General features: G+C 36.5%; 2 protein-coding genes across 4 annotated transcripts; one reads left to right on the plus strand and one right to left on the minus strand.

Annotated features, from left to right (window-relative positions):
* Positions 1 to 735: 735 nt before the first annotated feature.
* LOC114531038 lies at positions 736 to 4,683 on the plus strand. 2 transcript variants are annotated; one of them, XM_028552680.1, is made up of 2 exons: positions 736 to 794; positions 2,461 to 4,683. In XM_028552680.1, the coding sequence occupies exon 2, from the start codon at positions 2,493 to 2,495 to the stop codon at positions 4,656 to 4,658; it is 2,166 nt and encodes a 721-aa protein (XP_028408481.1). In that variant the 5' UTR covers positions 736 to 794; positions 2,461 to 2,492; the 3' UTR covers positions 4,659 to 4,683. The 2 variants fall into 2 exon arrangements, with proteins under 2 accessions (XP_028408481.1, XP_028408480.1); XM_028552679.1 differs by having other exon boundaries at positions 739 to 2,553; positions 3,094 to 4,683.
* Positions 4,684 to 8,417: 3,734 nt separating this feature from the next.
* LOC114531037 lies at positions 8,418 to 18,374 on the minus strand. Of its 2 annotated transcripts, XM_028552678.1 has the most exons (7): positions 18,263 to 18,374; positions 12,866 to 13,769; positions 12,224 to 12,516; positions 11,751 to 12,094; positions 10,671 to 10,930; positions 9,819 to 10,198; positions 8,418 to 9,349 (listed from the first exon to the last, which is right to left on the minus strand). In XM_028552678.1, the coding sequence occupies exons 2-7, from the start codon at positions 13,765 to 13,767 to the stop codon at positions 8,898 to 8,900; spliced, it is 2,631 nt and encodes an 876-aa protein (XP_028408479.1). In that variant the 5' UTR covers positions 13,768 to 13,769; positions 18,263 to 18,374; the 3' UTR covers positions 8,418 to 8,897. The 2 variants fall into 2 exon arrangements, with proteins under 2 accessions (XP_028408479.1, XP_028408478.1); XM_028552677.1 differs by lacking the exon at positions 18,263 to 18,374 and having other exon boundaries at positions 12,866 to 14,475.
* Positions 18,375 to 18,542: the final 168 nt, after the last annotated feature.

Below are 18,542 nucleotides of genomic sequence, written 5' to 3' on the forward strand. Positions count from 1 at the left end.
TAAGCTCCTGTGGCTGGTTGTACAGGGTGTCTCAAAAAACCGAAAACTATTGAAATCACACATAACAATGTAATTGTTAGAGTTTGAATGCCTAAGCACTCTGTTGGGATAATATCACAATAAACACTCGTTGTTCCGCGGTCAGCTGTACCATCTTCTTTCGAAGCAATAACAAGACTAATTTAAATTCAATCATATTCACAATTTCAAATTTTTCGTATTTAGCATTTTATAAGTTGCATTAAATCCTCACGGGCTAAAACTCGTGAACACGGCATTTAAATTTTAACAATGAATGATTTCAATAGTTTTTTTTGAGAGACCATGTATACAAAGAGTAGTAGAATTACACCTATTAATTTGGGGCTAATAAGAATCGACATGCATTTTGAGAGTTCACTGCCATTAAATTTTAACTAGTAAAAATTAAAACGGAGTTAGAAGCTAGTTCTATGCCTTCTATACGACCAGGTTTCTAGAATAGAATTATAAAAAGCTATTTGCTGGCGAGCGTCAGCGAGGCAGCACACTATTCTTGACATTCTGAGGTTTCTCCAGAGTTCAGTCGACCCAGGCTTTTGCGCCGATTTATGTATTGTCAAAGTTTGGATTTGTGTCTGTCCGGAAAGATGTTTGTCGTAATTCCGGGGGCATACATTAAGCTTCAAGTATGTTGGGAGATTTAGGGGGGGTTCGACTTCGAATAATTTTTATTGCGTATGCAAATTCGACATGCTTGAGTCCGAATGCAAACCACAAAGAGATTGTACGAAAAAATTCCTGAAAATATACAGGTAAGTATGGCTTTATTTCTTTCTGCTGATATCCATCAAGGCGATGAACTTTTTAGTAATCATTCTAGAGGCAAGCAATGTGCTTTTATGAGTTTATCGGCGCTTCTTACAGCCCGAAATTTCCCCTTATCGTCGTGGTCAAAAATTACATTTTGTAATGTCTTATTACAAGGAGACAAAATGTACCTAAAAGCGCTGAATAGTGGCTTTATAATGTTAGAATCGGATGAAGATTTTTTGTAAGTGGAAAATTTACCGATATTTGTGAATGTTTCATATTGCATGAATATGCCAAATGACTTTTCGTACGATTTATGTCGATCAAATCACACCATATCGCCTGGCCATGTACACGAAAAAACTACATCACCTGTGACGGTGGCAAACATTGAGGCACAAAATATTGTTGACCCACCTATTGTGGTGGAGCCCATTGAGGCACAAAGTAATATTGATCTACCCATTGTGGTGGAGCCCATTGAGGCACAAAGTAATATTGATCTACCCATTGTGGTGGAGCCCATTGAGGCACAAAGTAATATTGATCTACCCATTGTGGTGGAGCCCGTTGAGGCACAAAGTACTATTGATCCACCCATTGTGGTGGAGCCCGTTGAGGCACAAAATGAAAACAAAATTTGTTTCATAACATATGGAACAGAAATTCAAGGTCTTGTTATAACAGATTGAGAAATTGAGTGCCACTACTATGACATTCACACTGCATTGTTGAATATATTTTCAGATGAAAGTTATGCTATTATTATATTAGAAGGTTATATGATGGCCTTGATTAAGGAAACAGATGATTTTTATCTTATTGACTCGCATGCTAGAGATTCTAGTGGCATGCCTGATCCTAATGGCACTGCTGTTGTCATGAAATTTTATAATATTCTGGAATTAGAGCAATATTTGTATTGTCTATCACTTGGACTAAATGCCAACTTATTTGAAATTGTACCAGTGCAATTCAGTATGTGTAAAATGCCTGATCAAAACAATAAATGTGTAAAAGATCGAGAATACCAGAAAATGAAACGTTCAGTAGAAACTGATCATGATAAACAAGCTAGACTTAACAAAGTTAATGAGTATAATAAAAGAAAGCAGTCTCATGAAACTGCTTGTGAGAAACAATTAAGGCTTCAAAAAGCTAATGAGTATAAAAAAAGAAAACAGTCAGAGGAAACTGACAGTGAGCGAAAAACAAGACTTCAAAAAGAAAAGGAGTCTAAGATGAGAAAGCTGTCTGAGGAAACTAATAGTGAAAGAAAAGTGAGACTTGAGAAAGAAAACGAGTGTAAAAAAAGGAGGCGGTCAGAAGAAACTGACAGGGAAAGGCAAATAAGACTTGACAAAGACAGATTATCTAAAAAACAAAAGCGGGCAAAGCCGCAACACAGAATAAATCAAGAGGATTACCTAAATTTGTTTGATATCAGCAATAATGGTAGAATTGGGGAGCAATGTTGGGCAAAAGCTAATATAAACAAGTTTCATAAGTCAATGCAATACACTGTTGCTCAGTGTACAGTTTGCCATGAGGCATGGCCAATGAAATCTAAACCTAATTCACCATATGTGTGTTCACGATGCTTTAGAGATAAAAAATCTCCTAAAAAATTTTCTTGTGAAAACTTGATGATACCTTCTTATGTTCCAGATGAATTACAAAATTTAACTCAGGTTGAGGAAATGTTAATTGCTCGTGCTTTGCCAATCATGAGAGTGTATGTTAAACCTGGTGGTCAACGAGGTAATTCAGGGCATTGTATTAACTTGCCACAAAATGTTACAGAACTTGCAACATCTTTGCCAAGGTACCCCAAAGACTTGGCTGTGATTATTGTCAAGGTTAAAGGTAGAGAAAACACATTCAAAGATGTGACAGTAAAAAAACAAAAAGTTCATGATGCATTAGTTTGGCTCATAAATAACAATCCACACTATTCAGAAATGTTAATTGATGAAGATGCATTGAATTTATTACCTGAAAATGGTGTACCACCAGATCTTATGACTGTTGAGACTGATGATGACATAGTTTCTGATGAAAATTACTCTCCTGATGTGGGCCCTCCTACTGATAACCCATCAGAGGATGTTGTTTATAATGATTCCACTGAAATGAGTAGTTTTTTACCTGTTGGGGAACAGCAGCAACAGGAAATTGAAGCAGTTAGAAATCAGCTTTCTGAAAATGACCCAATGCAATGGCCCTCAGTTGAAAATGAGCCATTAAATGAGTATCAGGTATCACATCTAGCCACAATGGCTTTTCCAACTTTATTTCCAGATGGGAAAGGTGATCCTACTAATCAAGGACTTCTACGAGATGTCCCTCTTCAGGAGCGAATAAAGCATCTTTTAAAATTTGCTGAAAATATTGATGGCAAATGGGTCTACCGTTTTGCAAACCATCCCAGATTCTCTTACTGGGCTTTCAATATGATTCAAAGAAAACGAATCTTACAGCAAAGTGGAATATTCCTAAAACAAAACCCAGGTGAAGCACATCTTACCATTGATGAACTGCGAGAAATGGCTGTGAATAACAATGCTAACGTGTTTATGTCTAAAGTATCTAGATATGTTGGCAATATTGCTGGTACTAATTCTTATTGGAATAGAGTAAGAGATGAACTCAAAGCTATAATAACTAATGTTGGAGCACCAACATTATTTTTCACTTTTTCTTCTGCAGACATGCATTGGCCTGAGTTACATGCTCTATTTAATGCAGGTACTGATTGTCAAACTGGTAATTCTACCAGTCAGGTCAGACGACAAAATGTCATAAATAATCCACATCTTGTAGACTGGTTCTTTACCCAGAGATTGGAAAGCTTTGTAAAACATTGGCTTTATGAAAAACTTGGTGCAAAATGGCACTGGTTTAGGTACGAATACCAAGGTAGAGGTAGTATTCATTGTCATGGTACTGCTAAACTAAATAATGATCCAGGTTTGCGTAAACTTACTCAAACTGCTTTGAAAGGTTACTTAGCTAAAAAATTTAAGGATGAAAATGATTGTTCTGACACAACTGAACTAGATCAAGATATAGAAGCTGGTCAGAAAGCAGCTGAAACAGTAATTCAGTATGTTGACTGGTTACTATCAACCGTGAATCCTAATCCACCAGATGAGGACATGTGGATAAGACCTGAGGTTCATCCATGTCAAAGAAGTCATCTGGACATTCCTAATCATGAAAAACCATCAGATTATGTAGATCTATTAAATATGGTTCAACGACACACTCGTTGTAGTACTAGCTATTGTCTAAGAAAAAAATCAAATGAGACTGAATTGAAATGTAGATTTCATTTCCCATTTGATAATTGTCCACAGACAAAGTTAGAATTTGAAAAAATCCACACTTCAGGTGATAATGAACACTATAGAGCTAAGATAGTGACTAAACGAAATGATGCTAGGTTAAATAACCACCAACAACTTCAACTCCAGGGATGGAGAGCTAACTGTGATATTCAGGTAGTTATTGATCACTATGCTTGTGTTGAATATTTCACAAAATATGCAGCCAAAGGTGAACCAAGGTCACCTCTATTAAAACAAGCATTTAACTCTATTATGCAAAATGTTGACAGTAATACTGACCCTCGCAGAGCTATTAAGAAGGTAGTTATGAGATCTCTTGGTGAACGAGATTATGCTGCTCAGGAGACAATGCAGTCTTTAAAGCTTCATAGCTCATCATTTAATGTGATACCCAGGGCTCAAAATAACGGCCGGTCAACGGACAATGACCGGCCAAGAATGCTTGTTGACCGGTCACTGTCTTACTATGCCGGTCATTTTGACCGGCCAAGTTTTCACGTCTTTCGGAAAAATTAACTAATCAGTGTTCTTTTCGGTGCTGTTAAAGGAAGACTAGATTTCTTGTCGAAAATGCAATTATTGTACGCAAAAAAAGACCTAAATCAATTTATGCACATGCGGAAAAACAGTGTTTGTTCTTGGCCTTTATGCAAGGCATTAGTGATTAGTGAATAGTGTTATGTCTACGTCATTTATGTAATTCAAGTCTATTTTTATAAGTTTGTTTTATAATCTTATTTACTGATTACCATCTCTATAACCGATGGAGATGTTCAGTTGAGTTTTTCTTGTACGTGCAAGTTATTACTAATAGATTCATCCATCCACGATATCCATGTGTGTTTTGTGCCAACGTTTTCAAACGATAATTCTAATGATTTTACCGATAGCACTATAGAAAGGCGATGCACGAAACGTCTTGAGCATTTAAAATGTCAAAAATAAGAATCTGTATGACTAAAAACATTTTTTGTTCTTGTTTTTATTTTAAATTACTTGTATTAGTGACCGGTCAAAAACCGATTTTGACCGAGCTAAAATAAATTTGACTGGTCATTTTGACCGCTGATATTTCGACTGTTATTTTGAGCCCTGGATACCAGTTAGTTTAAATGGCTCACGTAAAGTACGTCACACTCACCTCGAAGAAGGTGAGTCATGCACTGATTACTCACTTCTTGATGTGTATGCTAATCGCGAGCAATATGACAGCTCACAAAATATCATGAATATGAATTTTGTTCAATTTGCCACAACATATAAAGTTGTTAACAATGAACTGACAAAATTGCCAGAGAATGTTGTACCAAGAATATTCCCAACTTATTCTCCTAATCCCAAAGGTCCAAATTTTGGACTATATTGTAAGTATCAACTTTTAAGATATAAACCTTGGCAAACAACCCAAAACAATGCATGGGGTGATCAAGAACCAACTGACGAGGTTCTAATCAATTCTTGGCAAGAATTCTTGCAGACACCTTGTGGACAATCCAATGTCCCAGACTGGTTTGACAAATTACAAGCTGTCATCCAAAGTCAAGAATCAGAAGATGAACCTTCTGAAGAACAGGAGGTAACTCGAGAAGAGTGGATGATATTGTCAGACCTTCACACTCCTTTTGATACCTCTGAACAAACACCAGCATCAACATATGACTGGCAACTTGATAGAGGCAATTATACAGAACAACAAATCCATGAAATGCCAACATGGATAAAAACTAACAAAGAAGATTATACTATTGATGAGCAATATGATGTTGTTGACATAAACAGTTTTAGTGAAATGCAAAAACTTGCTTTTGACATTGTTAAATCTCATTTTGATGATACATCTTCTGAAGCCAAACAGCCATTATGTCTCATTATAAATGGTGTTGCCGGGACGGGTAAAAGTTATCTTATTAATGCTATAAAAAATCTTCTGCAAAGTAAATGTGCTATTACTGCTACCACAGGTAAAGCAGCCTATAACGTTAAAGGTGTAACTGTGCACTCTCTGTTAAAGTTACCTGTAGGGTCTCGAGGTAACAAAGACCTAAGAGGACAAAGCTTGTGTAGGTTACAAGAGAGTGTTAATAACATTGAATACATCATTATTGATGAATACTCCATGCTTGGCCAAGTTACATTTGGTTGGTTAGATAAGCGTTGCAAACAAGCTACTGGTCATAATGACAAAGTATTTGGTGGGAAATCTTTAATTTTAACTGGAGATCCAGGTCAATTGCCACCAGTGGCAGATAAGCCCCTTTACCATGCTAAACCATCAAACGCTGTTGGTGAACAAGGTTTCCAAGCATATCATATGTTTGACAAAGTTGTTAAGTTCACTGTAAATCAACGTGTGCAAGGTATGACATCTGAACAAATACAGTTCAGAGATTTATTGTTACGACTTCGCAAAGGGGAACCAACAGTTCATGACTGGAAATTACTTCTGACACGTCAACCATCAAATATCACTAATTTATGTGACTTTGAAGATGCTACAAGACTCTTCTATAGTAATGAACAAGTTGCAAATTACAATAATGAACAACTAACAAAACTTGAGCATCCAATTGCTCATATTAATGCTCGCCATTCCTCTGCATTTGCCAAAAAGATGTCCTCAGATGATATGTCTGGGTTAGAACCTGTTGTGTTTCTAGCAAAAGGTGCTAGGGTTATGTTAACTATGAATTTGTGGTCAAATGTTGGCCTCTGTAATGGAGCTACTGGAACAGTTGTTGATATTGTCTATCAAAGCAACCATCAACCACCTGACTTGCCTATTGCAGTCATTATTGAGTTTGAGAACTATAGAGGTCCTTTTTTTAATGTGGACAAACCATCTTGCATTCCAATTTGTCCAATCACAGTCTCATCACAGTCAGAAACAGGTTCTCATGAACGGCAACAGCTGCCTCTAAGACTCGCCTGGGCTCTAACAATACACAAGAGCCAAGGATTAACTCTTCCAAAGGCTTGGATAGATATTGGCAAAACAGAAAGAACTGCTGGAGTTTCATACGTGGCCATAAGCAGAGTGAAGTCTCTTTCATCTTGCGTCATTGAACCCATGACATATGAGCGATTAACAAGCTTGAAATCATCAGCTAATTTACAATACAGGCTAGAGGAAGAAAACCGCCTAGATCGTTTAGCACAGACTACCAATGGCAGTGCATTTTAAATTGACAAAACCATATTATAGGTTTGAAATTAGACATGGGATTGTGATGTAGATCCCATAACCTTTATTCTGTATAAATTTTTATCTTTATTCATTAATGTTTATTGTATGTTTCTCTATGTTATTATATTTATTGTCACTGTATGTGTGAAAATATTATCATCAGCACGTTAATTTGGTAAGTTTTTTATTCTGTTTTTGTACTCACCCCCCTTTTACGACATATTTTAGACTAATTGTATTGTATTCCTAAAGTTACGCTCTTTTGTTTTGTAGATTCTCTCTTTCTGGATAAATATACAAACGAATTAACTGATCAGAAACTGATGACATTACTGCCACTGGACTCTGATTTTTGCCAAAGTCATTGGAATTTAATGACTTCAAACAATTGCGTTGCAATCAATAATGAAAACACAATGAACCTGCAATACTGTTATGTGCACTCATTTTTTGAAAATGATTTATCGAGGCAAGTGATGAGACATTATTTTGCTCAAGAAAAATACAGTTATAGTGAAGAAACGTGTATGGTTTATTGTTACCTGTCGATCGTGTGCTACGAGTGGACACATGAACCAAATTAACATTCAATCTCATGGATCTGGCAGTTTCAAAAAACGTCATGTATTGATGTGATATTGACAGTGTTCTACTTCCAAAACATTCCTCGAAGAAAAAAGTTAATTCTCAAACATTTAAATATGTTATGATTTAAGATATTTTCGTACGTGGAATGCGATAATTGTAGCTTTCTGAAAAAGAAATAACGAACAACTTATCAATTAATCCAAATGAACTATGGTATCATCTCAGTAGTATACAAAATGTGATAACATAAACGTAACCTGAGATGAATTTTTTTGCCAAAATGCATACATACAGTGTCACCATGTACATAGAATTCTTTTTTTATGTCATGTATGTGATAATCAATTATGTTAAACTAATGTGATGTAATGTGATGTGATGTTATGTGATTGTCTTCTCTGTTCTTCTCTGTTGTCTAATACTTCTTTTTTAAATGATATTCAAATAGAAAAACGTGTAACTGTGAATATTATTATAATTATATTTTTTTAAAGAATGGATGAATCCACTTTATGACTATAATTATGTGCCATAGCCATCAGTTCAATATCGTTTCTATCTTCGATTCGGCGCTTCTCTTTATATTATAGCAATCGCAATTTGATTTTATATTCAAAAACAAATTTAATTTAAATACTATTGACTAGCATACGTTTTTTGGCAGAATGATTTAAGCTTAAATCCTATCTCGTAACGCGCAAATACAACTGTTGAGCAGGTATGCGCACCAAATCTTTCTCCCAGGCAGCATTTCACTTGCGATAGTAACTCCTAGTATTAGAGCCACATATGACATCTCACAGTAAAAGTTGTCCCAAAAAGAGATGACGCTTCAGAAATTTCCTTTCGTTACAACTCAATTCCGGTAGTTTTCCTGGATGAAAACAATAAAATAAACATTTGTCCAGGCTGGATATTTCAATCATTCTGTGCATGTAACAGACGCGCCCATACATAACCAGTTCTTGATGTTGGTGAGTAAACTACACATGTGTCATAAATCTGGGTTGTTTGAAACTTTTACTAGCTGGTTTTAGAAAATCATCGCATTCCATACACGCTCTGTAACCTTCTCTGTGATAAACCGTGAACAAACGAGGTGTAAAAAATTGATTCACAGTTGTATGACGGGGAAAGGCCAAGAAACTATCACAGCAAGAACAACGACTCTTGCAATCACAACAGCCTAATCCAGCAGGGAAACCAGAAATATCGTTGATTGTTTCCTCTTTGAGAATGGGTCCCGAACCCCATCTTCTTTGGTCAAGATTCTCACCTACGGTTTGCCATGTCACCGGAGTATTACCCCTGAAGCTTTGGCCACCTCTTTCTGTCATCTCCATAGATTCACTGGCTGTACCCGATAAGGAATCCTCCGATGGCTGAGAACGCGGAGAAATTAAGACAATATGGCCTTCACGAACCTCATGGCAACCTATATAAAAGAATGTGCAAATTTCAACGTGCGCTCATGTAAAACTACAAATAATTTCAATTGTTTTCTTCATTTCATTTCATTTTCATTTTCATTTAAACCGCATCTCAGTTTAAACTCGATGAACGGTGTCGCCACTATGAAAGTTGCTGGAAAGAATTATATTAACTATTAGCAACAATCATTAAAATATGAATAAGAATTATATCAAACATAAATTATAATAAGCTAGTATAGCTTTAAATTGAAAGATTTTAGATTTAATTTCTATCATATGTTTTCATATGTCAATACCCCTTGGAAAAAGGAAAAAAATTCTTCAGCTAATTATGTATTCAATTTCTCCTATTCAACACCCTTCCCTTATCAGAGCAACGAACTCTGGCACCCGTGTACCTGGATACTTCATATTAAATATAGCCTGAAAATACTAAAACGCGTGGTTATAAAGCATTCTAAATACCTATACCTTTATCGGAGTAACGAACTTTGAATTCATACATTCTTGGATAAATTCCATCCTCGGGGTGGACATATTTATTCCTTATATCAGCCAACACATCTCCTCCATCCATTGCATTGAAAGAACAGCCTAATATCTCACGTGCATGATTCATTATCTGTATAATTTCCTTGCCGTAATCATCGTCTGATTTGATATAGGAACCATCCGCGATCAGAATTCTCGGCAGTCGCAATTTTAACAGGGGTAAGAGACCATATTTTTCAAAATGGCCGCCATCACTGAGATGCAACATCGCTGGTGGTTTTGGACCATCGTGGATGAAATGTACAAGGGAAAGAAGAAAACGATAAATGGGCAGGTGTACAGTGAGCCATCTGGTTGGGCTGAAATATTATATAAATCGTGTTTGACACATTTGTATTGAGAGGACAACAGTAAAATACAATAAATGGAAGAAAGACACACAAAGCAAGAATATGTACGTATATCAGGAAAACATAGATTTCACAATCAAGGCAGGATGGTTTTGTAAGAGCTTCTATAGATTTATCTTTCGGAGGACCGATAGTTGACTAATTTTTCCATCAACAGTTCCTGACTTGAATTTGAAGTGTGTATAATACCAATTAAAAATTAAGACGCTTTCAACTTCTATATTTTTAAATATTATAGTGTATTTTGAAGACGTTTGCGGTTAAAAAAACGAACGAGAGACGAACAGATTAAGAAAAAAATGATAAATTCGTGATTTAAAAGGAGGTATACTCGTGTTATATGGACGGTTGCGTTTCAGAAATGGTCTTATGGAATTTGAGTTGTGTTCTAGACGGTTTGAGGGGTTGCAATTTTACTTACGTCAATTTTTTTACATTCTCGTCACATCTACACGAATCAGAACAATCACAGGAATCGCAACCATCATAGCAATTCACGCGATTGCAGCAACAAATATAGATGAACAACATCACTAGTAATAGTCCGAACACTCCTGATATAATACCAATTGTAGTTAACACAGGGAAGCCGTGGCTGTAGGGTTTCAACAATTTCCATATTCCAAATCCTCCACCACCGATTAACCGAGACACGGTTAGATTTGCAAAATATAACCGAAACTAAAAGTAAACTGTACTGATTAGTAGTTAGCAGAGACATTTATTATGATAATCGCTTGATCTTGGGGCATATCACCGCTTGTAATATGGAAAAACTTGTTTACAACTTTTATTTAGATGTGTCTATATGTGATATAGTCTATAATTTCACGAAGTCTGGAATTGAAAGGTAAAATAATATTATATGCAGCAGCGAAGCCAGCCTGGCAATTTGTCCCGCTATGCTAATATTTTGGTGTTTATTGACTGTGAAAACAATAAATTTCAAAAGAAAAGAATAATATTACAATAACTCGAAATTTACATAGCGGGACAGAATCGTCAGGCTGGCTACGCCATTGACTATATGCAAATGCTTGTAAATAGTAATATATAATATCGAGTACTAACTATTGCTTTGTGAAAAATGGTATACGAAATATAGCCATGTATATTTTCAGGCTGGGTGATATACTTTTTGTAGCTATATTTGTAACAATTAAATCGTTAGACCCAATATTTCATGAGTTATTGTGCAGAAAAAACTCATGTCAAAGTTCGATTTTGTTTATATGAATGATCTAAAGGTCTGTTCAAACAATCCAATTTTGTTGGATCCAATTCACGTCTGACTGTTATTGATAAAGCAGTACTGTATTGGCTTCAGTGAATTTGCTGCCAATAAACATCAAAAGACAACAGACTATAAAACAACAAGTCAATTGGATCTAACAAAATTGGATCGTTTGAACAGACCTATAAGGGTAGAAAACGCATAAATCATGTAAATTTTGTCTGGATGAAAATTGTATTTTTACACTGACTATTGGCAACATCTTACCTGGTGGCACACGCCGCTTTCTCTCTCGCCCGTCATATTATAAACAAGGTGTGCAGCCATCTCCATGTTGAGCAAGGTTAAAATATGCGTAAATCTATTTTCTTCTGCCTTATGCTTTCCAAGGTTGGGTGAAACTGCCGCAGCAGACATTGCCATGGCTGAGGATAATTTCACATCGCTGGGTTTCATCTTCCCTTTGAAATATTCGCCATCTAAACAGCTTTCTCTGAATTCTTCGAGATTCTGGTGACGTTGTGGTGGATGATTTCTTACCGCAGAATGCGCCGAAGGACAAGATCGACGAACCTGACCAGTCCGCGGTTGTTGGTCTATCACAGAAATACCTAAAAAAATGGGAACCGCCAGCTTTAAATTTAACTTTAGGAACGATGTATGCTGGTAGCAGTGACATGTCTATATACCTACTTCCACAAAACATCAATTTTTAATACTCAAGTGAAAATCCCACTAACCTTTAGAGCTCATGGTAAGAAGACAATATTTTTGATCGTATTTTCGGCGCCAACCACTCACCACCATATTGCTCAAATACTCTGGTTTTATTCCTTTTAAGTCTCCTAATGTCACTGCTCGCTGGTCGTTTATAGCCCCTTGTTTGTCTTTTGGTGGACACGTGCAAGATGCACAACAACACGATGAACAGTGGCCCCCAGCAAAAATATCAAAACAGTAGCAACATTGTTCTTCACATGTACAGAATTTGTCATTGTCCTCGTGGTAATAAAACGCTTTTTGCAATCTCCACCTGCAAGAAATCGAAGGACAATAACTTAAGGCTATTGTCTTAATGCATAATTCAATGCTGTATCACGGTTACAAGTTAAGGTAAAAATTGTGGCATGCTTTTAACCTGAGCGGTTTTTCAAATGGGGGAATTGGAAAATGTTTTACAGACAGTTACCTGCCTTTGAGCATAAGGCGATGATCACAATTAGTTCGGGGTGTTTCAATATATTGTGAAAAATCGTTTTATTAAAATTAGATAATAAACAAAAAAACAAAAGAGTTTTCGATCAGAACATCCGTTCGGTAAATTACCACCAATATTCGCCTCTGCTTCGGTGCATCATTGTTAACTAGAGAAGATTCCTCACCTGTTATAGACGTAACCCAGGCGAAGTGGAATATCTCCCAGAATCGAGAATGCTGCTATTATGCACAAAGATGCATACAGGCATAATTCAAATCTCTCTTTCGTATACTTTAAGTGGAATAACGTTCTCCTGAACAGATGCCAGTACACGACGTACGAGTAATAATAAATCAAAATTACCAGAGAAGAGTATTTTCGCAAAAGTGGAACAAAAAACCAGAAGACTACAGTGATCAAAACTATCCCGACCTGAATGACAGAATGCAAATATCGCAGGAAATCGTGAATAAACCATGGCAGAAGAGTGAAAGCAAACGAAGCACCAGCAAACAACTGGCCCAATTTAAGAAACACCCTCACCCACTTCATCTTTAAGTAATTTCTTCTGTTCTCGCCACAATGTTTGCAAAGATATTCAAGGAAATGGAAAAGAACAACAACAACCAAAGATATGGAAAAAAGGAAGGCCCGTTCATTACAATCGGAGCTGCCAGCCAGGTATCTACACTTTGCACCATCGAGAAACTTCCCGTACAAAAGTTTGATGAAGAAAGCAATTGGAAAAGCGAAAGAACCCCAACCAACAATTGGAACGAATACTGAAACAAAAAAAAGCAAAGAGCATAATATCATGGAGTCACAGCAACAATCGCGACTTTGCCAATTGCAGAAATATCCTGCTCGTTTTCGCATATTCTCAAAGAATTTCTCAGTCCAATCCGTAGAGTTTCTCTTTCGATATTTCCACTCGACGTAAGCACTTCCAGTGTAACCTCCGCCAGACACGCAGCTTAAATAATCAGGTTCTGCTTCTTTTTTAAGGAGCCTGCGCAGAACCCCTGAACAGAAGGCCGCTGACCGAATTCCACCGCCTGAGAATGCAACACCAAGTTTGGAATCCATTTCTACAAACAAAAACAGAAACGAGAAAACGTTTGCTTACTACAATCCAGATACGCTATTGATGACATGGAGCGCTCTATACAAAGATTCTTCAAAACAATAAGAATAGTTAACTCATGATCGACACATACTGCATTTATATATGGTAGCTAGATATAGATGACACTACATGACGTAACGATTTAGTAATTGAAATTAGATATATTTTGCACAACATGTTTTTTAAAGTCACCGTGTATAAAATAGTGACAGATGGAAGTGCTGTGGTGCCTGTCAACAATCTTATGCTATATATCTCGGGCTACCGAGAACGGTTACTTCAGAACTGTTTTCGTCCAATGTTTCCAAATACTAAATGCTTATTTCAAATTCATCCCAATATAGAACATTTATATATTTCGACACTTTTAAACTCAAACACGTTGCTTATAAGTTATCTGTTATTAAATGTCCAAATGCATGTGACAAATAATAGTCACAATGCGCCAAAGGACTCTTAGAGGCGATAGAGGTTCTTTGCGGATAATTGCATGGTTGGAAACATATAGACAACATAATACAATGGGAAATTGTTTTTGCAATTATCATACATCTATGGCCGTCTCACAATAAAGAAGTTTTATGTTTTGACATTTACATAACTGAATATAAATCTTTGGTGCATGCATGTCAAAGGTTTAGGCTGCGTTCAGACTGAGTGCTCAAAAATGGTGCCCGTCGTCACTTTTTCTGAAAGGGCACTACTTATGGAGGTAGTATTTAACAAGGGCACTGTGCTCAGCATGTTTTATGAACCAGTTTTGACTCTACGCATGCACCGGTGCCGAGCACTCAGTCTGAACGCAGCCTAAAAGCCCACACATACCGGACATGAATTGGCAACGCGGCGCAAATTTTCAACGTTTTTAATTTTTCAAAATCAAATAAATTTTAAACTATCATAATATTCTTGTAGATTACATAACAATAAAATATTTTGACTGCTCTAGCGTCCATAGTTTCCAAATTTTGCTTCCAGAATTTAATTTATATGCTTCTGAAAACTCAGAATTCGCGTCGCGTTGCTGCATCGCGTCCAGTCTGTGTCGGCCTTATAGTACAAGGAAAATGTAAAAACGGTGACCGACGCACCGTGTTTGTTATGTCAAAGTATATGCTAGAGTTTAGCACTTCACTAATGCATAAACTAATTTTGACGTGCACCAGCCTCCAGCAAGTTGCAGATTGATTTTCAGCACCTGAAATAGGAACAACCTACCTTTTACTATGAATTTTGTCTTATCGACAGTGGCTTTATATTAATCATCCACAACAACTTGAACTGTGTATATTAGTCGATCGCGAGTCGCATAGAATTGGTAATGTAGAATGGCCAACGCCTTGCGAAGCGCGTTTACTTTACGAAAATGTATACTATAGTTCGAAGCTTTGGCTAGATCACAGCGTAAACACGGCTTCGTTACTGCTCGTTTATGCATGTGATAATATTTCGAGGTCAATATTTATTACCGAAAGTACAATCAAAACCCGGAATGTGCAATGCCCAATTACAGAATTTGTTCCGATAATAATAATAAAAGAAGCTCTATTGCTTGTCTTGCGTTATATTTTTAAAGTATATTCTCTGTTAATTATTGAAGACGCTTATTCCCTAGCTGAGTAGCCTGCTATGATTTCCAGTTGAGGCGCGTTGATTTATAGCTTTTATAATTAGTTTTATTACTTTTATATGGCAAGAAGCAAGCCAAAGTGGACAAAAGTAGGTCAAGTATAGTATGCGATAGTCGAGTTGTGTATATGATAAGCGAGTACTGTATACAATAGTCGAGGATACACATACGAAGTGATCGAGATAAATGAACTATAATTGAGCTTTATGAACGATATTCGAAATTATTAACGACAATCGAGTTTTCTAGCGACAGCCGAGATTTTATATACGATAAAGATTTTATATATTATATGATAAAGCAATAGATGGATTCTTTGAACATGTTGGCCACAGCCGTAATCTTGCTAAGGATACAGGAAAAGCTTCACATGGACAAGACATAATACCAAGTTCATGCCTTCGACCTGCAGATATTTGGAAATTAATTAAACTACATGACTCTACAGTGTAAGTTGAAATTGAAAATACAAAATTTTCAAAATGTTGCATTGTTTCCTAACTCACAGCTAGCCCTAATAATAGCTCATTTAAATAATACCTGGAATGAGTTGATAGTTATTGGTTTTGAATGAGTTTGAGAATGAAATGGATGTAACATTCATTGTATTTGACTTTTTGTTAGGCCATTAAGTCCAATGTGTGCCTGATTTTGTTCTTTAATGCTACAGTGTACAATGCTTTCTTATATGGCATACATATCATTACTGGATATTCTGATTTTCTGACTTACCATCATCACATATAGCAGTAATTGTTTTTATTTCTGATGCAAGACAGGAATGCCAAGGTCGAGGATTTAATATTCTCTTAAACATTGGACTTGGTAAAAACATTCCATCCTTAGCAGAAAAAAGAATGCTAATTTAAGGAATAAAAATGATATAAATATTCCATTAATAGGGACATGCAGTTTAATCAATCTACCATATGCTTATGTAATTTCTCAAAACTTTCAGTGGCAATTTGTTTCTATTTGAATGTACTTTCTATTTGACAAATTTACAGTTATTCCATACCAGGAAACATTACATTTATCTTGGGCCATGTGCTCACAAATCTATCAATCACATAGCTATAGCTATTTATCAATGTATATTATCCTAACTTTTGCATTTTTGCTTCATGCAAAAAATTCCGTCCTCTGAAGTCTGAACCACTATGTTTAAGTCATTTAAAATTAAATATAATATTGAATAACATTTCACGAAAGAATTTATATATAATGTATAGAGTATAGTGTATTTATGAACTACAAGCAAAAAATGAAGTATACTGACCTTCCACTGTTCAACCACATGAAATACACAAACATTTTTGTGCAATGATGCCACACATGCTTCACAAAAATAGTTTCCTGCGCCGCATTTCAAGCATCGAAAGTTTGCGCTGGCTACATTACAGTTGGTGCACAGTTGACCACACGGAATACATTCTGATTCAACCACAGCTTTTAACAAGGTTCCTCTGATATTTTCCCAGTTTTTTGTCGAGCTTTGTTGTCGTTTAGCATAGCTAGTTGACTTTCCTGGAGCTTTCTCGTTATTTTCACAATCACTATCACTTTCACTAAATATCTCAGTGAGATCTCTCGATTTTGTGGAGATGCCAATTCTATTCTTCGTCGTATTGGAGATGGGGAAGAGTCTGTGAATGCGACAAATTCAAAACTAGGTCCTCTTGGGAGCGTTCGTTTGATGTTTCGAGGCATATTTCAGTTTTATAAAAGACTGCATAACGCACGCCGCTCATTAACTGTCGCCATCTTGAACGCGTTTCTATGATTAACGGTAGACTGGAACTAGTGTTTCTCTACATTCCTGGGATTGGCGGGATTGGTAATCTGGGTATTAAACTAAGCCTGCCTGACCAATCTGACAGTATTTATACTACGTAGATTCTGGCGAAACGGGTGACGTTGATCGTTGTCCGCCAAACTGCCGTCTCGCTACAAATGTTCTTCGATAGTTTGGAGGTTGTGGCTGGGCAGCTGTCATAGCAGGCGTTTGTGAGGTTGTAGCTGTAGTTGGGCCATGTGTCCGTGTAGGTTGTGGCGGTGTCTCGATCACAGCTTGTTGCGTGTTATCATTTTGCCGCACAACAAACGACGGCGAACTGCTAGTGTTGCTTGGGATAGATTGCATGTTTTCATTGCGAAATATGCGTCGTGTTTCTGCCTCAACTTGCGGCGAAATAGCGTCTGCTAACTCACTTATGCGATCGAGGATCCGCCATTTATGGAAATGAGTGATGGGTTAGGTTATTTTAACACAAAGTACCCCATAGAAATATATCGTGTCCGCTGACCGGTATGACCGTCGTAAAACTCGACTATCGTATATAAAATCTCGGCTGTCGCTAGAAAACTCGATTGTCGTTAATAATTTCGAATATCGTTCATAAAGCTCAATTATAGTTCATTTATCTCGATCACTTCGTATGTGTATCCTCGACTATTGTATACAGTACTTGCTTATCATATACACAACTCGACTATCGCATACTATACTCGACCTACTTTTGTCCACTTTGGCTTGCCATAGTTTTACACACGGCTTGCATGCATGCAGGTATTTCACGCGCGTCGCGTTCAGTTGACTGTAACGCGGTATTGTCGAGTTGTAACAAGAATTAAAAGTTCAGTATTTTCCTATAATCTACCAAATGAATAATTGACAAATAATAATTTACGAATCTTGTAGAAAATAATTTTATATATGAAAGGCTCTGCCCAACACGTAACTGTGTGATGTTTTTAGCAAGAATATTTGACGCGGCTATTTCTGATACGGAGATTTGTGGAATAAAAAAAATATGAATATTTACCGTACGAGCTTCACACTGAGTCACCCTCGCTTCCAACTTGAAACAGAGAACCGAATTTAGTCTTGGGCCTCTTCTGAATGAACTAGCTTGCATTAAATTAATACAACGAATTGGGTCAATTGTCAAAGCAGTACAGTAAAACTAAAAGTCTGTAATACATCACCTAACAGGAACCTAGCAGGTGGTATACTCCGGGGATTTGCAAAGCAAATTTAGTTTAGTTTACCTGCTAGAAAATTCTTAAATTTTTATATATATATATATATTTTTTCAATTGAAT

The sequence above is a fragment of the Dendronephthya gigantea genome, unplaced genomic scaffold (assembly GCF_004324835.1).
Source record: "Dendronephthya gigantea isolate DGI-Jeju-01 unplaced genomic scaffold, DenGig_1.0 000068F, whole genome shotgun sequence".
Classification (NCBI taxonomy): Eukaryota; Metazoa; Cnidaria; class Anthozoa; order Malacalcyonacea; family Nephtheidae; genus Dendronephthya; species Dendronephthya gigantea.

Excerpts from the sequence above, each read along its gene's own strand:
- LOC114531037 (XM_028552678.1), bottom strand. The coding sequence starts at position 13,767 with ATGGATTCCAAACTTGGTGTTGCATTCTCAGGCGGTGGAATTCGGTCA. Across the intron at positions 12,517-12,865 it reads CTGGGTTACGTCTATAACAG|GTGGAGATTGCAAAAAGCGT; the intron begins GTGAGGAATCTT and ends GATTTCTTGCAG. Across the intron at positions 12,095-12,223 it reads TCTTACCATGAGCTCTAAAG|GTATTTCTGTGATAGACCAA; the intron begins GTTAGTGGGATT and ends CCATTTTTTTAG.
- LOC114531038 (XM_028552679.1), top strand. The coding sequence starts at position 1,575 with ATGATGGCCTTGATTAAGGAAACAGATGATTTTTATCTTATTGACTCG. Across the intron at positions 2,554-3,093 it reads TAAACCTGGTGGTCAACGAG|ATGGGAAAGGTGATCCTACT; the intron begins GTAATTCAGGGC and ends CTTTATTTCCAG.